Genomic DNA, 22,660 nt, shown 5'->3' on the forward strand with positions numbered 1-22,660 from the left:
TAACATATATTCTTCACAGAGCCATCTAACACCTCATGGGTGCATCACATCCATGAGGTGTTGACAAGCAACTCTGACAAATCACACCTTCCCTGTACACCAAGTCACTTCTTACTCTGTAGGCAGCCAACTGAATCCCTCATCCAGTGTTGACTTCCATTATACAACAGCAGAGACAATCAGCCGCCAGCCCACTCTCGGAACCCATCAACAGATCGTCCTTGAGGGGGATCTCACTTTGAGTATGCCCTACCAAGGTTTCTCTTCTATCTTCTATTTTGTTTTGAAATAGATGGAGCTGCGTGGAAACAAGTGCAATTGCCTAATGTTCAATTATTGAAATCGAGAGAGCTGACAAGTAAACATCAGTGCATGTGAGTGGATATGGGTGTTTCTGTTGGGTGGGTTGTCGATGTCATCACTAGGCTGCAGCTGCTTGTTGACATCATTACCGTAGGACAGCTTGGAGCAGCTGCAAGACCCCAGAGAGAGAGAGAGAGAGAGAGAGAGAGAGAGAGAGAGAGAGAGAGAGAGAGAGAGAGGGAGCTTAGGTCACTGAACCAAACCTTTAAGTCTCTCTACCTTTCTCTGTTTATTTCTCGTTTTTTGCCCTGTGTGTCTCTTTATAGCACCTACAACCTTTTCCTGAACAAACAGACAGTAACACAACTTTGAAAAGTTTATCTTTGAGGCCACATGTAGGCCTGCACGATTCGGGCTAAAATATGAATCACGATTTTTTAGCTTAGAATTGATATCACTATTTTCTGCCACGATTTTTTTCTCACGAAGTGTAATGTTTATTGCACACATGAACCATGACAAAACAAAAGAAATTGGCGGTACCAAACATAGATTCTTTTTGGCACCTATAGCACATTGCACATCCCCACAAGCCTGTAAACATAGAGGCTTCAATGACTAAAGAAAGTAAAAAAGTACATACTGGCCATTTAAGTACAGTAGGCTACCGAAAATAGTGACATATAACACACTGACCTAAATATGGCCCTGATACAGGCTCTATCTGAACTCCTTGAACATGTCTTTACATAATTAAAACATGTTAATGTCAATGTCAAATGCTTTCAATAAATTAATTGAAGGAGAGAAGAAAAAAAATCGAAGTCATTTAAAAATTAAATCGCGAACAGGGGTGAATCGAGATTGCGATGTTATGACGATTTATCATGCAAGCCTACTCACATGCTGCAAATAATACAGCGTGGGGAGTAGGTTGTAGCCATAATCGTGATCCAGTTAGTCTGAGGTGCACTCAACCAACAATGATTATTTTTTACTGTCTCACATACACACATTATACATTAGCTGTATGTTTACAATGCACACGTGCAAAGATCTTTGACAGACTGTGGCCAGACATCTAAGTAGTGTAGCAAATACAACTCTGTGTGTGTGTGTGTGTGTGTGTGTGTGTGTGTGTGTGTGTGTGTGTGTGTGTGTGTGTGTGTGTGACAGAGTAGTCTGGCCAAAACCACAAAGCCAGGGGGTGCTACTGCTGGTACAGACGGACACATGCAGACACACACACACCTTCCTCCATCTGTCTACTTAGCGGGGTCAATCATAACCTCGTTCACGCAGAGAGAGAGAGAGAGATAGAGAGAGAGAGGGACTGAGAGCATTTGTCTCCCCGCTGGGACCAAAAACACATTCACATCCTCACAATGTGAACTGAACTGGTCTGAACCAGATTATACGGGACTGAAATGGGATTGTATTGAACTGAACTGGATCATGCGGTTCTAAAACTGATAATACTGAATTAGTGGATTATACGGAATATCATATCAAGACTATAGTGGAGTGAGGAGGACTAGATGGCAGTGAATTAAAGTAGACTGAATCAGATTACACTGACTTAAACCCATTTGTACTCCACAGCATTATTTTAGTGGAATTACTGGTGACTGCATTTGAATGGGTTGAAATAAATTAGTATAAGAGAGGCACATTAGCTCAAGTATACGTCTTTTCTGTTTGTTCCATTTCACACCGGCCAACTATAGTCTCAACTGTAGTGTAGTGAAGAAGTGACGTGAGGAGAGGTGAGGTGAAGTGATTTTATTTTTACACAAATTGATTTTAGTCCAGATTAATGCTGAAACTATTAATCAAATAATGGATTAGTCGACTATCAGAAAATGAAAAGCCAACTATTTTAATAATCGATAAGTGGTTTAAGTAATTTACCAAGAATCTAAAGGATTTGTGGAAATATTATTGTAAACTGCATATAAGGGTTCTATTCTTAGAATCTCCATTTTTCTCATTATCAGTGAACCCCATGAAAATACCAAAACCAGCAATTAATTAATTCTAGCAAGTATCAAAGCCTGTTAGATTCTTCTATGCTGTAGAGTTAAAAACAACACAATGGTGTCCTGAAACAGGACATAACATCCCTGCTCAGTTCCCAACGTTCAGAAAACCCCACAGGTATCAATAGAGGAGCTTATCATTATCAATATTAACTTGGTTTAGTTCATCATATTGCACTGTGCTTTTTCTGGGACGGTGCTGTCAAATACCTCATTCAGATGGCAGGTCAAACAGAAGTGGCCAAGGAGACACACACAAACACTCTCGCACACACACACACACACACACACACACACACACACACATTGGCAGCTCATATACCACATACAGTGAAGCCTCAGCCCTGCGAACAGACACCAGACTGGCTCTAAATGTCACACACACACACACACACACACACACACACACACACACACACACACACACACACACACACAAACACACACGGATGTCTGTAGACCACCAGTGGGATACCAGATTACCACACCTGTCTACTTATGGACCACCAGTAGCTAATCGATCAGTGTCCATTGGTGTGAAAGAAGAAGAAAATGCTATTGGAAAACCAATCAAAACCAAATCAATCTTTTTCTGTGTGTGTGTGTGTGTGTGTGTGTGTGTGTGTGTGTGTGTGTGTGTGTGTGTGTGTGTTTGTGCCTCATGAGCAACACGCCAGTCATAAGACTCAATTATGGAAAACAAGTACTCTTTATTCACAATTGACAACAGCAACACACACAAACATCTGCAGGGTTCAGAGCCATCTGTTGTTACAGACTGCTCAATCAGTCCGGTGAGTGTGAGTGTTTTGCAAATGCCACAAATCTTCCTGTTAGACATAAACCATTGTCCTCTGAATGTGTGTGTGTGTGTGTGTGTGTGTGTGTGTGTGTGTGTGTGTGTGTGTGTGTGTGTGAGAGAGAGAGAGAGGGAGGGAGAGGGAGGGAGAGAGAGAGTGTGTGGTTTCTTAGAGCATGTGCAGCTTGTGGCTGGGAATGTAGCCTGTCTGCGAATAGGAATGTCAGTCAGCAGAAATTCTTTACTTTATCGTATAGTGAGAATACAAAGAACTATACTTATACACACAATCAAGCTGATTACTGTCTCCCCCATATGGAAATAAAACATATGACTGTTGTAGAAAGAGGGAAACATTTAACCATAAGAAATGCACTGTGACAGTTATGCAAGGATTCCTGTTTGATGAATGTGAAGGCCATGTTAACACACTACTGTCTGTCAATATTATGAAATAACTTTATGCTCAATGCTAGAGACGCCACAAAGCCACAGTGTACTACAGTTTGCACCAGTCGCAGTGATTCCTCATTATACTGTATGTCAGACAGTAGTGAAACAATACCGTTATAATTTCCCAGAAAATGAAGTTAAAAACATTACTATTTTCAATTTACTAATATATTTGACAAAGAAAAGCATCGCATCTGCATATTGGAACTTGAGAACCGGAGAACGTTTGACATTTTTGCTTGACAAATGACTGAGGTAGTTTATCAATCCAGAAAATAGTTTCTCTTGATTGACTGATCAATTAACTGAGTAATTCTTTCAGCGCTGCTGACTATTTTTCAAATTGGTTGATTCATCGTTTTGTCGTTCAAAATAGTGAAAAATCAATCAATCACAATTTACTAGAGCCCAAAGTGATGTTTTCAATTTGCTTATTTTGTCTAACAGTCCAAAACCTAAAGATATTCAAAAACAGAGAAAAAATTGTTGTTTATTACTATCTGTTTGAATCAACTAGTTTGTAAAGGAAGACGTGCATGTGAATCAAACTTGAATTTGTTGAACTGAATGTAAACTAGGAGGACCTTGGTGTCCTAGGGGTTTGAGGTGCTGACCATGTAATAGCAATGTCTCCTGTTGGAATGTGGCTGGCAACCTTGGTTGCATCTCTCTCTCTCTCTCTCTCTCTCTCTCTCTCTCTCTCTCCCTTCATTTCCTGTCTGTTTCTCCTGTCTAACGTTCAATAAGATCATAAATGCCATAAAGAAATGTCGGAACTTGAATCTTTTTAGGTATTATATTAAGTATTTGTGAGGGTAGGACTGGTGGTAATATCTTGGATTTGAGTTTCAGTGTCTTATGCCCTAAATCTAATTCTGTATTCAAATGGTTTTCAAAGCTGACAAGAATACAAATCTGAGAGAAGACTAACTATTTTTTTGGCATGGAAACAGACAATCTGGAAGTCATTAAATATGAGCAGAAATACCAGCTACAGCATTAGCAATTGTCAACAAAACAAAAGTGTTGGCCTACTATTGTGTGCATGTGTGTAAATGAGTATGTGTGTATATGCATGCATAGAGGGACATGAGTGACTTATCTGGGACAGGGACATCACAGGGAACAACAGCGGTAGAAATTCAATTTTCTGGTGGCGATAGAAGAGGGAACGAGAGCGTGACTGAATAGGTGTGACTGCAAAGTGTTTCCTTTAATATAGCCAAGATCATACAATGCACAGAAGAACAGGCCGCCAGGAAAAGCCTTCCTGCTGACATGGTTTTATGTCTTAAAAAGTGTGAGAATGTGTGTGAGTGTGTGTGTCTAAAGCTGCAGCAGCTGAATTCAGCAGATATAAAGAAGCACTGTAGTGTCACTCAAAAACCAGAGGGAGAGAAAGAAAGTGCAGAGAACAAAGAGTAAGTATTACAACAGGGCAACAGCAGAACTGGAGCATGGCCATTAGTTAATTGAAGAGGGTAGCGGCTACTGTACAATGTTTTATCACTTATAGAGTATATTTTGTATTTAGTTTTCTCCTAGTAGTCATATTAAAGTGTACCCTAGCTACTGCACTAGTGCACTGAATCATAAAAGGCATCAACACTGCTGCTGGACTGCTTTGTTATTAGCGGAAATGCATGTTGCACCTCTGACCACACCCCAACCAGTGATGTCACAGCAGGTGTTGTCCATCAGCTATCAAAAAAAACACCTGTTGTAGCATCACTGTTTGGGACGCAGCCCAAAATGCTACATGTAGGGGGAGCCTTTCCCATCATGCCTTGGACAATGGGCAGGGGGGAAGACCCAGGACACTGACATTCAAAACCAATTTACAGTTTCCGGTCAGGATGGGTCATCATCAGCATGGGTCACTGGCTACTTACTGGTAAATTCTGTGAGTGGTATTGAGGATGATAACCCTATTAGCCACTGTGGGCGGTAAGAATATTTTGAATGTATACTGGAGCACAGCTTAAATTTACACCACCACAGCAAAACTGTAATCAAAATAAAAAAGCAAGCCTCGGAGAGACAAAGCCGTGTCTCCTCCCTTGAGTGTGAGACACTAAAGAATCGCCAGCTTCACAACGATATGTAAACACACAGTGAGAGTAGCGAGAATCCAAGAAAATCCTCTAAAATATTGCTATTTTTCTTTGCCCCAGTAGTCACTCTTCAAAGTGTACACTGAGAATATCTATTAGGGGTGTTTGGAAAAGGCAGGAAAATAAATGCTGACTTTCTGCCCAGAAGTTTGTGTAGACACACTATTTCATGATTTTACAGGACCTTGCAGCATCACTTGGGTTACAGTTTCAAAGCAAAACCATGCATTACAGACAATTAAGTAGGCATCATGTCTGGGTTTATTTTTGTCAAAGTTAAGTTATGATGTAGCTGAAACAGAGGACTGCTTTGAGAAGTTTGCTCGTGTGCTAGTCATTTTGGAAAGAAGCTTTGACATCTGAGAGGGCATGGTGGGGATGTCGGACTACTTTTGGTATCATCATGGCTGCAGGTGTGCAGGGTGACAAGAACAGGGTGGAATTATCACACATTCTCAGTGTGTGTGTGTGTGTGTGTGTGTGTGTTAGGGGCTGGTGTTAGGTAATCGTGGTAACAACTACATGGGCTCTTCTCATTCCCTGTAGGAGCAGCGCTCTCCCACCACAACACACTGACAGATAGGTAATGGAGAGTGGAGAGCAGCTTCTCTTGAGAGGAAACTTGTCCGGGAAGTGCAGTGAAATATAGAGTAGGGCAAATGTGCAGCCAAGGATAAAGGATGTCTCTTTTGGTTAACAGTTCTAGACTCATTAAAAGTCCAGAGGTCACTATAATGTCCATAAGTATTGATTAGAAATTTTATTTGGAATTACAACAATACATACAATAACGCAGGGTTCAACAATAAGGGCGGCCCGATGGCCCGGGGCAAGTAAAACGCCACGTCGGGCAAGTAAATATAACAATGCACTTGCCCGTTGGGGCATCATCGTATCATAATCATTTGATTTAAATGTGCTGTTGGACAATAAAGAATTGAGTTGGCGTTTGATGCTTTTTTTTTTTTTTTTACGTTTTTGTTTACATTTTTGACAGGTGTTTTTTTTTGTTTTTTTTACTCTTTGACAGGGTTTTTTCTCCGGACGTTGACATGTTTTTTATATTGTTTGATGTTTTTTTCCAAAGCTTTTTTTGACGGGGTATTTGTTTTTACAAACAACACTGTGGTACAATAACTACAATCAACCTAAAAGCACATATTTGCTTATATGATTTGATTTTGATGATATGATGATTTATCTATGTGAAACAATAGTCTCTTTATATGTTTGCATGTTTGCATAAACTGACAATTCCTGTAACGATCATGAGTTTTTCCTAAAATAATAATGGATTTTCATTTTTAGAAATGATTGTTTCCAGTCTACAGATAAATCTCTATAATCTCTATACATGCAGTGCTTCAGGCATTCTTGTCAGACCTGGTGGAAAGAAACAAACACACACAGCTGTTGCTCCAATGAACTGATGGTGCTGGGTGAAAACAAAAAGAGGTATATTGTGTGACTCCAGTGGTCCTGATGAGTTTTTATGCTGGCAAAAAACAAGCTATGACCAACTAGTTTCATTTGCACAAGAACACGGATGTCTGTTTGGTTATTTAGTAACTGCACGATTTGATCAAAGGAGCCACAGTGGATCTGGCTTGCATAACTATGACAATGTAAACCACTCAAATTAGTAAACTGTGTGTGTGACAATCGCTGGGAAGTATTAAACACTGCCATAATACAACTGTGATAAAACTGTATTATTTTTTTGTGCAATTACACGTTTCAACTGGGTGCTTCTGCCGCTACTCAGGCCATGGTTACACTTGTCTTTTATTTATCTTTTTAAAGACACATTTTTGGGCTTTACAGCCTTTATTTGACAGGACAGCTAGGTTAGAAAGGGGAGAGAGGAAGACATGCAGGAAATTGTCACAGGTTGGATTCAAACCCTGGACCTCTGCGTTGAGGCATAAACCTCTCAGTATACGTATGCCTGCTCTACCACTGAGCCAACCCGGCCAGGCACTTGTCTTTTTAATGACTTTTGTGATCAGATGCGCCAGATTAAGTGTAACCACGGCCTTAGTTAAGTGAGTCAGAAATACTGAACAGTCACAGGTGATGACATATGTAACCTTTTTTTCACAGTTTGTCAGCCCTGTAAAGCTACAAATAAAGAGGATTTATATCGTTACAAGAAAAAAAGTTACATTCCTCACATTAAACTTTCAACACAATAGCGTAACAGTTCACTGTGAAACAGTTGTATCAGAAATCTGTTTTGTATTTGATTTTAAAAATATATGTCTTAATTATTTTTTGTAAGACACTGTCAGCTTTATTAAAAACTCTATTTTTCCAGATACGCTTATTGTTGTGACAGTATCTTCCATTGGGTGAACCGGTTTCAAAAGCACCCTCTGCCGTCGTAGGTTTCCTTCCTATTATGGCACTGACATGCATATTACCTGTAATTATATGTCAACAATAGACAATTACCATTTGAGTTTATCTTTTCATTACCAAGAAGAATAATGGAACTGAACGGAGCTGGGATACTGGGAAGACAAAAGAGAGAGAGGACGCATGGAGGAGGGCTAGATAGAAAGGCGGAGTGTGTTGATGAAGAGAGAAATGGGGTTAATGTATAAAAGAATGTGTTTTTTCAGGGAGGAAACGGGAAAGCCATGGCTGCAGGGTCTGACACTGTCCCAGTTTTACTACTGTGCCAGTATCTCCTGTGGCTCTCCAGCACATTTCCACCCAGTTGATTAATGCTGCCATCACAACCATTGCCAGCCTCTTTGAAGACTGAAAAAAAAAAAAAATACTATGATGATCCACATAAGACTTTTGTTCAATGCTGCGTTCAGTTTTAGCCTAGTTTTAGTCTTGATTGCCTAAGACAAAAGTTCTAGGACATGATGGCATGACGGTGGAACTAGGCCATGACAGGACACTGCTGTTCAGGTTGCTCTGTGACAAATTACATTCATGGTGGGACAAATAGTTTGTGTCACTTCTTTAAAAGTTTAAAAGAAGTTATCAAATTATGGTTATGGTATCAAAAGTATCAACTTGTAGTTGACTTTAACTTCAATTTTCATGAGCAGAAATGATTTCCTCCCAAACCTATATAATCTCTTTTTTTTTTTTTTTGTCTGGATGGAAGAGGTTTCTCTTGTGCAGCTTTTTGTGCTTCAGAATGATAAGGCACTGGCAGATAACTATTATTTAGCAGCTTTAATAAGAGCCAATAATGCTGGGCCAGTATCTTTGATTTTAAGGCTGCGATTTACTATTTGAAACATTCCATACTCACTTCAATAGTAACAATACATACTTTCTTTATTGATTACTCTGTACCAGCAGCATTTTTTTAAACTTTTTGTTTAACCCCTTAACGTCTAGATAACTCAACTTGAAACATGTATTTAAAAAACAAAACAAGATTCCTTCCGACACTGTGGCTATGAGGCTGGAAACCGCGTATTGCACTTTCATTCCCTGTGTATGAAAATACTAAATGCTAAATGCAAATGACCATGGCACGCACACACACACACACACACACACACACACACACACACACACACAATGTTATAATAATAATATGACTATACTGGAGAATAACCTGAGAATAACTTTGGTTTGTATGCAGACTTTACATGATACAGATTTTAACATGAACACGATACTGCCATATTTGCAGTAGCAGGGAGGTTCTAACAAAGCACTCCTAGTATTAATTTAAAAGCCTCATTAACAAACTACAAGACTGCGTTAAACCACAGGACAAACTGTGCACAGGCAGAGGAGGAAGCAAAAACATATCTTATGAAAGCGAGACAGAAAAGTGAAACGTCAAAAGAAAATGCTTCAAAAAGAAGAACAAAACTGAGTACACAATGAGCCAGGAGACACAATCGTGGTTATCATCATGGTGACAATGAGGAAATAAACATATTTAATTCCAGTTCTGACAAGAATTTCTGACATTGTTTGATTTAAAGATGATGATGGCAGTAGATACAGTGTAAACAATGTTTTGCCAATGATGCTAATGGCAAGACAACAAATAAATACTACTCATTAACTGAAGGAGTCTCTGTGTGAAAGACATAACCCTTAAAATAGATATGGTCAAGCTGCAAGGCTGTTTTTCCCAGTTTCAACAAAAGACTGTTATTGGGCATGTTATGAGGGTTCCTGATGGCAGCGATATGCAGCTTGTGCCAGACAACAGCATGATGACCAATGGTGTTTTAATAGAGCTGGCAGGACTGGGCAAAGGGAGCTGGAGATGAGTTTGGACCTCGGCCAGCTGTCTGAGGACTGATGAAGAGAATGAATGGAGAGCTGAATGGAGAAGTGGCTGCAATCATTCCCAAGAAGTCTCTCTCCAAGAGGACAAACATCACTCAAAGACAGAGATGCGAGTATTGAAAAAGAGGGAGCGAAGGAAGGAGAAAACGAAAGATGAAAGAGATGACAGTGATGCACAGCGGCAGAGCAAGACACTGAGGGCTTTAGTATTCCAAGAGAACTAACTTTTTGTGCCAGTTAAATAAGATGATACAATATTGAAACACATCTTCTATTATTAGATGTCCGCCTGTGTTTGATTAATGTGTGATTATAGATTTTACATTGTAATTTGCTATGTTTTAAAGTAATGCTAGTTTGGATTTTCTGCTAAAGAGTCAATCCACTAATTTTACTATTCACTTGACGTTCAGTTTACTTAACTACTGAGCCTGTGAGAATAGTTCAGCAGTGTCTTTTGTGGCAATAACCCTGATAATGTAATTGCTTGGGCTTAGACACTACATTCTTTTAGTAGAAATCCTGTGTTATGCATTGGGGTTGAGGAGTGAGAAGACCTGAGGTTGTACTAGGCAAGAAAGGGGCTATTAAGTTGCATTATGGGAAACGTATCCGGTGTTTTAGGGGCTTGACTCATACTTGAGACTAGTTAAAAAGCTGCGATTTCGACCATTCTTTTTTTATTCTGACTCTCGCAAGTCCATCAACTTAAAGAAAGTGCATATTAAATTGCTGTAATGCCCCATTAAACTTAGCTTGGAAAAATTAATGAGAGTTGCTATGTGCATTCTTCCTTTCTTAAATGTAGCCTAGTAATTTTGAACAGTTTTGCCTTTTTTCCAGTGCAGTGTTTTGCTGGTTTAGGGTAGTTTGACATTTAAATGACGGTTGATGCTGTAACTATGCTTTTTCACTGTCATGCTTTCTTCTCTAGTTACACAGATGTTATGGTGTATCATAGATCACTATTGTGGGTTCTGAGGAGCCCCATAAATCTTTAAGGGGGTTCCAGGAGGTCCCCAGCAAAAAGGGGAATCATTTATTTATATATCTATATATTTTGAATAATTCCATCCATTAGTAACACAATTACAGAATGTATGACTATTTTGGTCATGGGTTTTATACACTTTCTGTAATAAAACATCCATAAGCATAACTCCTGTCAGATGAGGGTCCCTGTGAATAAAATCTTATTAAATGGGGGTCCGTGGTCCCATTTGTGTCAATGTCCTTAATGTGAAAAATCTTGGGAACCACTGGTGTATTGTACTGGCATATGTAACGCAGTGTAACAGTGTTATCAGCAAGTGCTTGTGATAAGCACCTTACACTAAGAGCTAGCAAAACACACACTTTATCCTCACACTGGGCTGCTCTTTAGAGTTCCCTATTGAGAAGCTCACACGTACTCTCTCGCATACTGGTACAGGCTCCCTGAGGAAGTAAGTGGCAAGCTGTCTCTGAACATGAATGGCACTGGAATACATAGGAAAAGGGCTCAAACTAGTTGCTTACATAGCAAGACTGGATATGTTCTTTAAGAGAAAAATTCACAAAGTCTACCCAAAAGATAGATGTTTGGCCTTTTTGCCTTTTGGAATGTTCTGCGTATTACCATACTACTGACTTGTAATTCAAATGTTCAAGATTACAGTCATCTCTAACTACTGTAATCTTGTGACTACAAATCATTACCACATTAGGCGTGACATTTGATTCATTGCAATAACAGTAAACAAACTAGACCATTGCCAAGGACACTGGCAGCCTGTACTAGCCTTTACAATATATTTTATACTAGTGACCCATTTGTAAATGTTTCTGAAATTCCTATATACATTAAACAAATTCCATGCATTTTGTTATCTGGAACACAGGATGTCAGGAAAACTTCACTTTTACAAGCACAAACATTTTGCTAAACATCAACCCCTTCCTCTTTTGTCAAGAGTAGAATTATTTAATACTGATGAGCTCCAGACTGCTCTGTGCATGTTACCATGACAACATGTCTCTGTTGATATGTCTCATCATCATCATCTTCTCCCCATCACTCACTCTCTCTGTCTCGGTTTCTTAAGGTGACACTTAATAGCAAGAATAAACAGGTCTGAGGTCAGAGATTTAGTGGCTGTACAATATCAAGTACCTGAAAGAATGGCAGTCAGCTTAGTGTCTCTGGAAAGAGTAGGCTAAAGCTTTTCACATTTAAGAGCAGAGGAGTTTGAGTGTCCCAGTGTTTCCATTGTTCCCAGTTTATACAGAACACAGCCGGACGGAGGGTGGTATTTGCCCTCGCTTCGCACTGCTTACATAATCCCTGAACTGGAGGGAGAAAACTGCCAGATCCCTCCTATACACACACATACATATGCCAGACCCCAAGCCAAAAATGCACTACATAACTGTCTCAAGGCTTTTGCGTTTTCCTTCCAACATTCCCTGCAAACTACCTTTCCTTCCAACATACTACCATGACCCGCTACACACCCCTTCACACACAAACAAACACACACACACACACACACACCAACCTCAATGTAAAACCTCAAGTCCAGCATCATAAAAGTTGAGAAATTCTTCTGTAACACATAAAACAGCCAAACAACACACACATGCACATGATGATTTATTTGCATAGTACATAACACATAGCACATTCATTTCTAAGTCCACATACAAACCACCATCACCACATACTAAGCCTACATGCATGTGCCAATTCAAATAAGCACATATAGTACACACACACACACACACACACACACACACACACACACACACACACACACACACACACACACACACACACACACACACACACACACACACAGCCAGGAGTGGATGTTTGGACACAGACGTCAGAGTGGAAAGCTGATCACAGTTGTCCTGCAGCCATGAATACTGTGGATCAGAGTGTGTCCCTAAATAACCTGAAAAGTTCTTATCTGACCCCAAAAATTCATATACGTGCATACATTTCAGACAAATGTCACATTTATCCTCAGTGGAAATACAACATTACAATATTCCTGTAGTCACAATTTGTTATGAGTCATACTCATTAGTGAGTTTATGGTGGCCATATGGTAGTCCACTAGCACTGCAATAACATTTCTATAATGTTCATGTTCCTGCTCCTATTATAGGAGGTATGTTTTTGTTGATATCCAATTAAGGATATTTTAACTATTATGTGATTAAAAACTAATCTTCTAATTATTTCAATGAGTTTCAATGATTTAATACCTCATACAGTATGTGAGAAAAATGTTTGGAGTCTCTATTGCCTATCTCTCTCTAGTGCATCCTATAGTCCCTTTTCTATACTTTATAAGTGTAGTAAGAGTCCAAGACAAACTGCTGAAAAGTCCAGTTAACACACTTCAGAGAGCAAATTATTGTTAGGTTTACAGAAAGAAATCCTCTAGGAGGGACTGAACTACTTCAGAAAGTTCATTCAGTCCTACGGGCAAAGTAAAAAAGAGGGGAAAGGAATGACTTTACAAAGATCCAGAAACACTGCTGGTGATGAATTGAAGTTGAGTGCTGTGAGAATGAACAGCAGGTCCGTGAAGAGGAAGACCTGTATTTGCTGCCATGTTTCCAAATTCTCTTCAGATGTGTGTGTATCCGTGTATGTGTCTGTGACTGTGTGTATGCACACTGATCTCTGTTCTCGACTCTCGCCAAGACTCTGTTTCCTGCCAAGTCTAAAGTGGGTGGTGGGTGCATTTCAACATCTCTCCATTACGGAGAAAGATGAGGAGGAGGTGGAGGAGGCATTTCTGCAGCAAGACAGGAAGGGACTGTAGCGTATTAACGCACAAGCATACACACACCTGCACAGCCTGACACCTGGAGTAACCACAGTGTATTTCCATGAATCTCTTCCCCCAAGAGAACCGTTCCACTTCTTCAAGCACATCACCGGTGGAACCTCATCTGTTATTACAACAGACACACACATTATGTCGCATGCTGCTGGAGGAGTCAGCAGACTCTCAACACCAACGTAAAACTATCTGGAGTCACAAGCTATGACTCAAACACTTTTCCTACATTGCAGAAAACTGTTTAAAGCAGCCTGGGGTAATTTTACACACTGACAGTCCCAGATGGTAGCAGGGGGTAAACTCTGGTTTGGTCTGAATGTTTGCTGGTTACATTTAGCCAGAAAACATGTAATGGGATGCCAGTGCAGAAGCTGTGACTTTCCCACCAGGAAGTGGCACATGAATGCCCACCCACATCGGACAGGATTCTAGATGGCACACTAATTATAAAGTTGCTTCACACAACATGGCACGCGTCATTGCTTCCTCTGTTGTCCAAGAAACTGCTTATTTAAAAAAAACATTGATTTTAGTTGGCAACATTGGTGACATACAACATGAAGCTAATTCCACAGTTGCCCGTCATCCAGTCGCTCTTAACGAGGAGTGTAGAAATGTAAAATCTCTTTCACTCACTTGCGATTGAGCGTGAATTTGAATTATCCTCTCTTTTTGTGTTTGGAAATGTACACTTGATGACTCTCTGTGGTGCGCTACCGACTGGAGTACGTCATAGCCCTGTATATATGAATATTGACACAAGATGTTTTTTCGCCTTTTTCAACAAGTCCACATAGCGTTGCATATCTACCATTAGAGACATTTGAGAAGACCTATTGTGCTGTTTGTATTCCACACTAAATTCAAAAAAATAATAACACTTATATTCCTTCCTTTTCCTAATTATAATGTATACCAAATAAGAACACAAGTCAAAACAAACACCAAGGATATATATAGGATGAATTTTAATTTCAACCTCAAAATACGCCACCATTCCTCTGTCTGAAATGTATTGGCTCTACTAGTGGCCAGTGACATCTCACCCTCATCTCCATAGTAACAATAGGACGTTGAGTGACTTTGACGAGTGAGGGGGTTAACCCTTAACCTAATGTGTATGTGTGTGCCCATTTGTGTATTAGTGCAACTGGGGGATGGGATTGATGGGATTCCACCCATACACCCGTGGGAATGGCAGTCAAGCTCCAAAGCTTGTTTAGGCTTTAACACCCATTACACATCGACCCCCCCAAACTAAACAATACACACACACACACACACACACACACACACACACACACACACACACACACACACACACTCTATCTCATTACACCATCACCCGAGCTATAAGCTGCCCTCGACCACCATCCTGCCTACATCCATCAATCCACCATCTGACCCAGCTCCTTCCATCTCCATATCTGAGCAGGTTGATAAAGGGCCAAGGATGAGACTGATTCGAGATGACATCACCCAGCTTCAGGGCAACATGGATACAAGTAGTGGGGGAACACTGATATATGAAAAAAGAAGACATACTAGGAACATATTAGCTGGTCAGATGACGGCACGATTTCGAGTGGACAGGATTGATCACCTTTTGCAAAAGAGAAGGAGTAGAAGGAGGCTTGCTCATTTTGGCATTGCTGCATTATCACATATTCCACTAAGTCTACAACTTGCAATACACAGATCCAGTTTTACCTCAAGCTGATATTACCAGGCCTTTAAATCAGTAAAATAAACAAAATTACCATAATCATATTTGGCCTAGCTGTTGCCGTTATCCTCTGTTGTCTACATAAAATACACCAGTTGCCAGAATCTACTGGCAATTTGATTGAATACTTCCTGTTTATACAATATCTTTAGTACCACCCTGTATTTCAATGGAGAAAAATAAATGCACTTTCAGATGCTTTTCAAGGCACATAAGAGAACAATTCAGAGGAAACATTAACACAACAACAGTGAATTTTGGCAATCAAAACAGTTTAAACTACAAAATGTTGAATGCTGGCCATGGGCAGCTTCACTGCAAACCATTCATAATCCAATTGTGCTCTGTGTCTTCTAGGGAAAGTATAACTGGTAAACAAAAATACAAGGATGGAAAAAGATGAATGTGTATTATTTGTCTGCATACACAAACTCGTGCACACACACAAAACAGCATATTTCCCAAGAGATCCGAGGGCCACAGAGAGTAGTCGGCTAGTTTTAACTACTCCTTAAATGGCAAGGCTTGCACGTGTGTGCGTTTGTTTCTGGAGGGAAGCTTCTTTATGTGGTAACACTGAAATTAATTAAGTTCTTTTCACACGAACATCAGAGAAAAAGCAAGAAGAAGATGAGAAAGAATGAGTAAAAGAGTGACAGAGGAAAAGGATGTTTGTGCATTGTGTGTTCGTTTAACAATCTGGGCTGAAAAAGTTTGAGAAGGCAGAGAGAGAAACATGCACGCACACACACACACACACACACACACACACACACACACACACACACACACACACACACACACACACACACACACACAAAGAGAGGGAGAAATGAGTCCAGAGAGATATTCTCAGACTTGAGAAGATGAACTGTGTGTGTGTGTGTGTGTGTGTGTGTGTGTGTGTGTGTGTGTGTGTGTGTGTGTGTGTGTGTATGTATGCATGTACAGTGTCAGGCCTTCGTTTAGTATTTATGAAGTGAGAGGGTAATGTCTAGGTAATGACTGAGAGCTTGTTGTTTACTGCCACAGATCGGCGGTTTATAACACTAATGAATGTGAATGAATGTGCATGCACGTCTGTGCACCAGCGTGTGTGTTTGTGTGTAAGAAGAAACAGTAAAATGAGGCTTTCTCACACTGTGTTATTGTAAAGGTGTGGGAGATATCAAGATAAACTATTAATGGAGATGTAGAGCATGCAGGAAGAGACAGAGAGAGAGAGAGAGAGAGAGAGAGAGAGTGAGTGAGTGAGTGAGTGTGTGTGTGTGTGTGTGTGTGTGTGTGTGTGTGTGTGTGTGTGTGCCCTTATTACAATATAACACAAAGGACACAGGTTCAAAGGATCATTACAGGGATTGGTAGCAGACTATTTCTTTTTTGGAACCCCCACCTAATACTTACACGCACACACACACGTACACATGTAGGAATGACAGGGCACAGCAACGTCTCACTCTAGAGATGAAAGCAGATGGCGTCGTTGCTGCTGTAGTTGCCGTGGTAACCTCGGGCGTCACCACAGAATAACCCAGGTAAATACAGGTAGGCGAGAGGATCAAGGGTTGGGATCATTATGACACACTTCTTTGATGGGAACTGGACAGGTGGAGTAAGAAACACCAAATTGCAATAAGTTTCTCATGGTCATCCACAAGTGGCGTTGCTGGGTATGGATTTCATAAAAATTTTAATGCCTAAGTTATAGGCAATCTTAAATATTTGCCTGTTTAAAACTTTGCAGTTTACTGACAACTGATCCAATCAAAGCAAATCACAGTGAAAGACTCATGCTGTACTATGGAAAATTAGACAATAACGGTGTAAACTGTTTCTATGAAGATTTGTTCTAATTGATTAAGGCTGTGACTTGGCAAGAAATGTGCAGGACGACAGAGCCGCAATTAAAACAGCAAGAACACTCACTTTGAAGAGTACATACCTCCACCAAGGCTGCATAATTCTCCAAATTTGTTATGTCAATAATGGAAATGTTTTAAATGTGTGTTGATTGAATCAATGGATGCAGTCAAATACACAAAATAGACAATCACGGCATAATGGGCCAGCTTTCTGTCTTACAAGGCACAAGTACTTGATGACAAAGTAGAAAATATGTTTAAAAATGCCTTATCTCACAAGGATGATAAATACTTTTACAACTACTAACTTTGTCCATGGACCAAGGCCTAACATTTCACAAACATAAATTGAAATCTGATGACACATTTTTGGGATATCCAGCTAACGGACAGACAGACCAACAGGACTGAACACATAACTCTCCTGCACCATGACAAATGACTTGCAGGCAAATAAGGTTTTTGCAATCAACATTCTGCATTTTGGTTTATTTTCATGCTCATATGCCATGAATCAGAATGAGGATTGGATAAAAACCACAATTCAACAGGAGCACTGCAATCAGAATCAGAATTGATAGTAATATAATAATACCAAAAAGTGCCATGACAGAGACTCAGCATGAGTTCAAGTAGCATAATTTTGTCTAAACTGAGACTGGTGCCTGATAAACATATTGTCCTAATCTGAATTTTAAAAAAACACTACATTTCTCACAAATGTATTGCAGGCCCATTATTTAGTTTACATGACACTGTCACATTGTTAAAACATCTCTTTTGTTTGCATACAGTGTGTCTTCACACTACTGTCTGTAAACGGGGGAGCATGTGGCGAGTCATCTCTGACATCATCCCAACACTGCAGCTGATATGAGGGACCAGTTAAGGGGTTAACAAAGCCCTTAGCTGCAAACAGGTGAACCAGCAAATTGTCTGTTTGTCAGAAGCTAGGCAAAAAAAAGTAACTTGTTTTGGTTGAAAGTAGAAGGTAGGCAACAAAGGCTCAAAGAGCGCAAACAGCAAGGGTTTTCATCATGTCTGCCACTTTTATTTCAATAGCAACACATTCATGTTCATTTACAACCCTTAACAAATGACGTAGAGTGTTGTGTTTGACCCGTGTGACTCCTCCAATAACTGTGTGTGTGTGTGTGTGTGTGTGGTACTGCATTAGTGTGTCACTCAAAGTCAGATTTATCTCCCTTTGCAAGAACCCTGCTCTTTGTGTGCAGGGGAATATACACGCACCCCACTGTTAGAAGAGATCAATTCACACTTTCATCACCAAGTCTTGGTCCCAAGGGAGCCTCGAGGAGACTTGGGCAAAGTGACTGCAGGGGATTGGAGAGGGTAATGGGTTATACAGTAGGTGTGTGTGAGGGTGTTTGTGTGTGAGTGGTGTGTGTTTGAGTGGTGTGTGTGTGTGTGTGTGTGTGTGTGTGTGTGTGTGTGTGTGTGTGTGTGTGTGTGCGTTCACTGGCAATAAAGGCTACAGTACACAGTGAAGTGCTCTCCACATGGGCTCTTAAAACAAACAGACTGGACACCACTAAGACGTAAGTGTGCACTGCGTATATTTTTGTGTGTGTGACTGTGCATGTGATCACATGCATGCATTCCCTCCACACTAGTCACACAACATCTGTCATTTTTTTCTAATAGTCCATTATGTCATATACAATTCAAATTTTTAATATTTTTTCAGCTTTTCCTGTGGGAAGACTAGCTGCTTTTCTCTGTTTCAAGACACTGTAAAGTGAGTGAATCCCTTGGGATTGTAAACTGCCAAATTAAGACAATCCTTAGGCTCTATAGAAAGTTATAATAAGATAATTTCTACAAATTAAAACCCCATATTGTCTTTTTTGTATGTGTTTTTTTTTCATGTACCAGGCATTAAAATTGCTCTGTAGGGACCGGTAGAGTTTATTGAGTGAATTTAAATGTATTGTTAAGTGTTAGTGGAAATGTCACAGAGGGTTTGGATTCCTGTTCATCGCCATGAATGACTGACGGCTCACTGCTGCTGCACCTCATCACACCAAAGTGCTCCACTGCTTCAATCAATGGCTAGCTTGCCTGTTAAGTCTTGTTGTACTGAGTAGGGGGGGTAGATGAGTTTGGGTTTGGGGGGGTGAGAAAGCTGATGGCAATGCTTTTATTTGCCTGATTGTTCATTGCATCCCTCTTATTGGTCACATCGCTAAACTCAGAGGAAAAGCTGCTGAGGGCAAACATGAACACACCTACCTACGACCACCCTCATGCACGCTGAGAAATCCCAATGCATTTATGAGTAAGCACACAACACAAGCTCACCTCAGACAAATACAGTACATCCGTCTTAACAAGTTACAACATGAAGTACTGAGGCTGGAAATCATGTCTTTCTTTAAATAAAAGCTGGCAGTGAGGTGAGGTCATGGACATGGTCATTTTTTTCAAATGAATCAAGTGTTTCTTTATGATCTATACTGACACCTCCTCAAATGTGAGGAGCTGCTTGCATTTCTCTGTTTGACATGATTGTGTATGTAATATGTAGCTGCTATCATTTCATAGCATAGGCTTTGCTTATATGTCCATGATCATCTGTCTGTGCACCGGTCTAGGTGTGAATTTAACAACACTTTAAAAATTGAATTAATGGACTTGGGAAAAAAAACATTTGAAAGGTATCTTATAATTAATTAAAAATAAAAGTTGTAAATTGCAGTCCTAGATTTTGCACGTCATAATACCAACAATTTTAGGAAATGAAACTGCAATAGAACTAGGCCTTTCTATCTCACCACAACTGCCTGACATTTTTGCAAGATTTGTGTGAAAGATCCTAGATTCCAATTGGAGGCAAAGTGACAACCAACATTTCTTGCAGCACACTGCTGACGCTATCACATTTCTTGTCTAATTGCCACATTACAGGCAAATTCTTCAACACATCTCACATCACAGCCACGAGACAAGGCATAGGATGCACTGCATAGCAAGTAAACATGGCTCTGCATTTCTCTCCCATTGAGCTTGGGTTATGAAACGCCCCACTGCTGCAGCCTGTGGGCAATGGGCGTCACCAGGACTATGGCAACGACAGTATCACAGACAGGTGACCTTCTCCCTGTCTCTCTTCCTCTCTCTCCATCAGTCAGTTCAGTTTAATTATATCTCAGTGGTATCACAGGAAAGACACCCTCCTTATGATACCAAAGTAGTGTCACATCAGGGAATATCACAGGCACAACTGGTGATAATAAAGCAATCAATAGACCACATGCATCAGTCAGTGGACATCTGTGTCATCAGCTATGACAAAGCCACAGAAGTTCACCTCTGATGTTTTCTATTTCTCTGTTTCCATGTTCCATAACTTGGTCTCTGCTACCAAGTTTGTTCCTCTCCCTTGTTAGCAAACAATCTATGCTGCAATCAGTACCACTGCGTGAATATTCAGAGCATATAGTCTATCAATTTACATCTATATAACCACACAGCAGCTGGATATCTGTGTAGGCAGCATGCTGAACACACTGTTCCCAATTTCCAGCAAACATCAGAGATAAACAATGAGGAATTGGTCTGAACAATTGTCATCAAAATCTTCTTCCACCAAATTCAACTGCTGAACTGGGCAGCAGCGTGCAGTGAGAACCAATCTTAAAGTTGTTACTGTTTTATGGATGCCGAATTGAACAGGGGCTCTTGACTTTTTTGCTATATGTTATGGAAGTGTGTGTTTTATGAATAAACATCCATCCATCCATCCATCCATCTTCGTCCGCTTATCCGGTGTCGGGTCGCGGGGGGAGCAGCTCCAGCAGTGTGTGTTTTATGAATAAACAAGGATTCATAAAAGGGTGAAACATTTAAACATTGTTTGGGCACATATGGATGGTGGGAAAGTAACCAACCTTCACAGGGGAGCTCCTGACGGCTACGGGCAGCTCTCTGGTCGCACTGCCCGGGGGAGAAGCGGATATCCCGGCTGCGTAGCCCTGCAGCGAGCCCCCGGCCAGGGACTGCCTGCCGCCTACTCCTCCTCCGCTCCCTCGCTGGGGCCGCTGCTTAATACCGTCCAGGAGGCGAACCAGAAGGATGTTAGCCGGTAGGTCGTCCACCCCGCAGTCCACCAGGATACGGCACTCCGGGCAGCGGAGCTCGTTCCGGGAGCTGACAATGTTTTCCAGGCAGCGGCGGCAGAAGGTATGCTGGCACGGCAGCACCTTGGCCGTGGTGTCCAGGCGCTCCAGGCACACCGAGCACTCCAGTAGATCCAGCAGAGACGAAGACTCGTCCATGTCGGCGGAGAGGGTGAGCATCTGGGCTTCAGTGTCCGTGGGGAAGCCGCGGCGACTGGTTCGTGTACCGTAGAAATGAACCGGGGGCACAGAACATTCTGGGAGGCGGACCAGCGGGAAGCGGCCAACGGACGACCCGCGACAGAGTCCCCCGCGCGCTCAGCGTAGCTACCCCGGTGTTGTGAATGTTCTCCCCACTGTACCTCTCTCTGTGTCTCCCTCAACGTGTTTATGTTGCTCGCTTTCTCTCTGTGTGTCTCCCCCCTCTCTCCAGCAGCTGTGCAGAAAGCGGTGAGGTCACGCTCTCATCATCATCATCTTCCGCGCGCCGATCAGAACTGCGGCGCGCGCTCACGCACTAGAGACAGATTGATACAGACTGGGAGGAAGAGAGCGAGAGACCCAAACACAGAGACAGGTCAAAAAAGAAACACCATTTCTAACGAACCCGAGAGGTTCCTGAAAGGTTTTCTGTCATCTCACTTACTCACAAAGACAAACTAATACAGGTAGCCTACCAGTCGTAAACTTAATACATTCGTCTCGTGCGTCAATTAAGCCTCAGCTATATGGCGTAGTCTACAGTATTTTCAATGGCATTATGAAGACGCCGTGACCCAAGTTTGTGCTTCAGAACAGATTTCCGGTTGTCTTGCTTGGTTTTGTTTTGCTTTCTATTCATATGCATCAAACTTAAACTGACTTTGTATCAATTTATTATGGTGTCTGTCTCACCGCGTGACACGCAGCTGACAGGCGTAGACATCATTTGCATTACCTCAGTAACTAGATCCAGCTGAAAAACTGGGCTTTTGGGAAAATACATTGTTTTTTGGCGACGCCTGGTGGACATCAGCTAATCTTTTGTTTCTCCTGGGTTGAACAATTGAGATCTCCAAAAAGTTATCACACATTTTAACTTAAAATGTTCTGTAATATCCCATCC

General features: G+C 41.0%; 1 protein-coding gene across 4 annotated transcripts in view; it reads right to left on the reverse strand.

Moving 5' to 3' along the window:
• The window catches only part of LOC114564636 (E3 ubiquitin-protein ligase SH3RF3), an 88,990-nt gene extending 66,914 nt beyond the window's left edge, over window positions 1-22,076 (reverse strand). For all 4 annotated transcript variants that reach the window (XM_028592100.1, XM_028592099.1, XM_028592098.1 and 1 more), the window contains exon 1: window positions 21,328-22,076. In XM_028592100.1, the coding sequence (XP_028447901.1) occupies window positions 21,328-21,735 (408 nt within the window). In that variant the 5' untranslated portion in view covers window positions 21,736-22,076. The remainder of the gene's footprint in view (window positions 1-21,327) is intronic.
• Between the last annotated feature and the right edge of the window lie 584 nt (window positions 22,077-22,660).

The sequence above is a fragment of the Perca flavescens genome, chromosome 11 (assembly GCF_004354835.1).
Source record: "Perca flavescens isolate YP-PL-M2 chromosome 11, PFLA_1.0, whole genome shotgun sequence".
Classification (NCBI taxonomy): domain Eukaryota; kingdom Metazoa; phylum Chordata; class Actinopteri; order Perciformes; family Percidae; genus Perca; species Perca flavescens.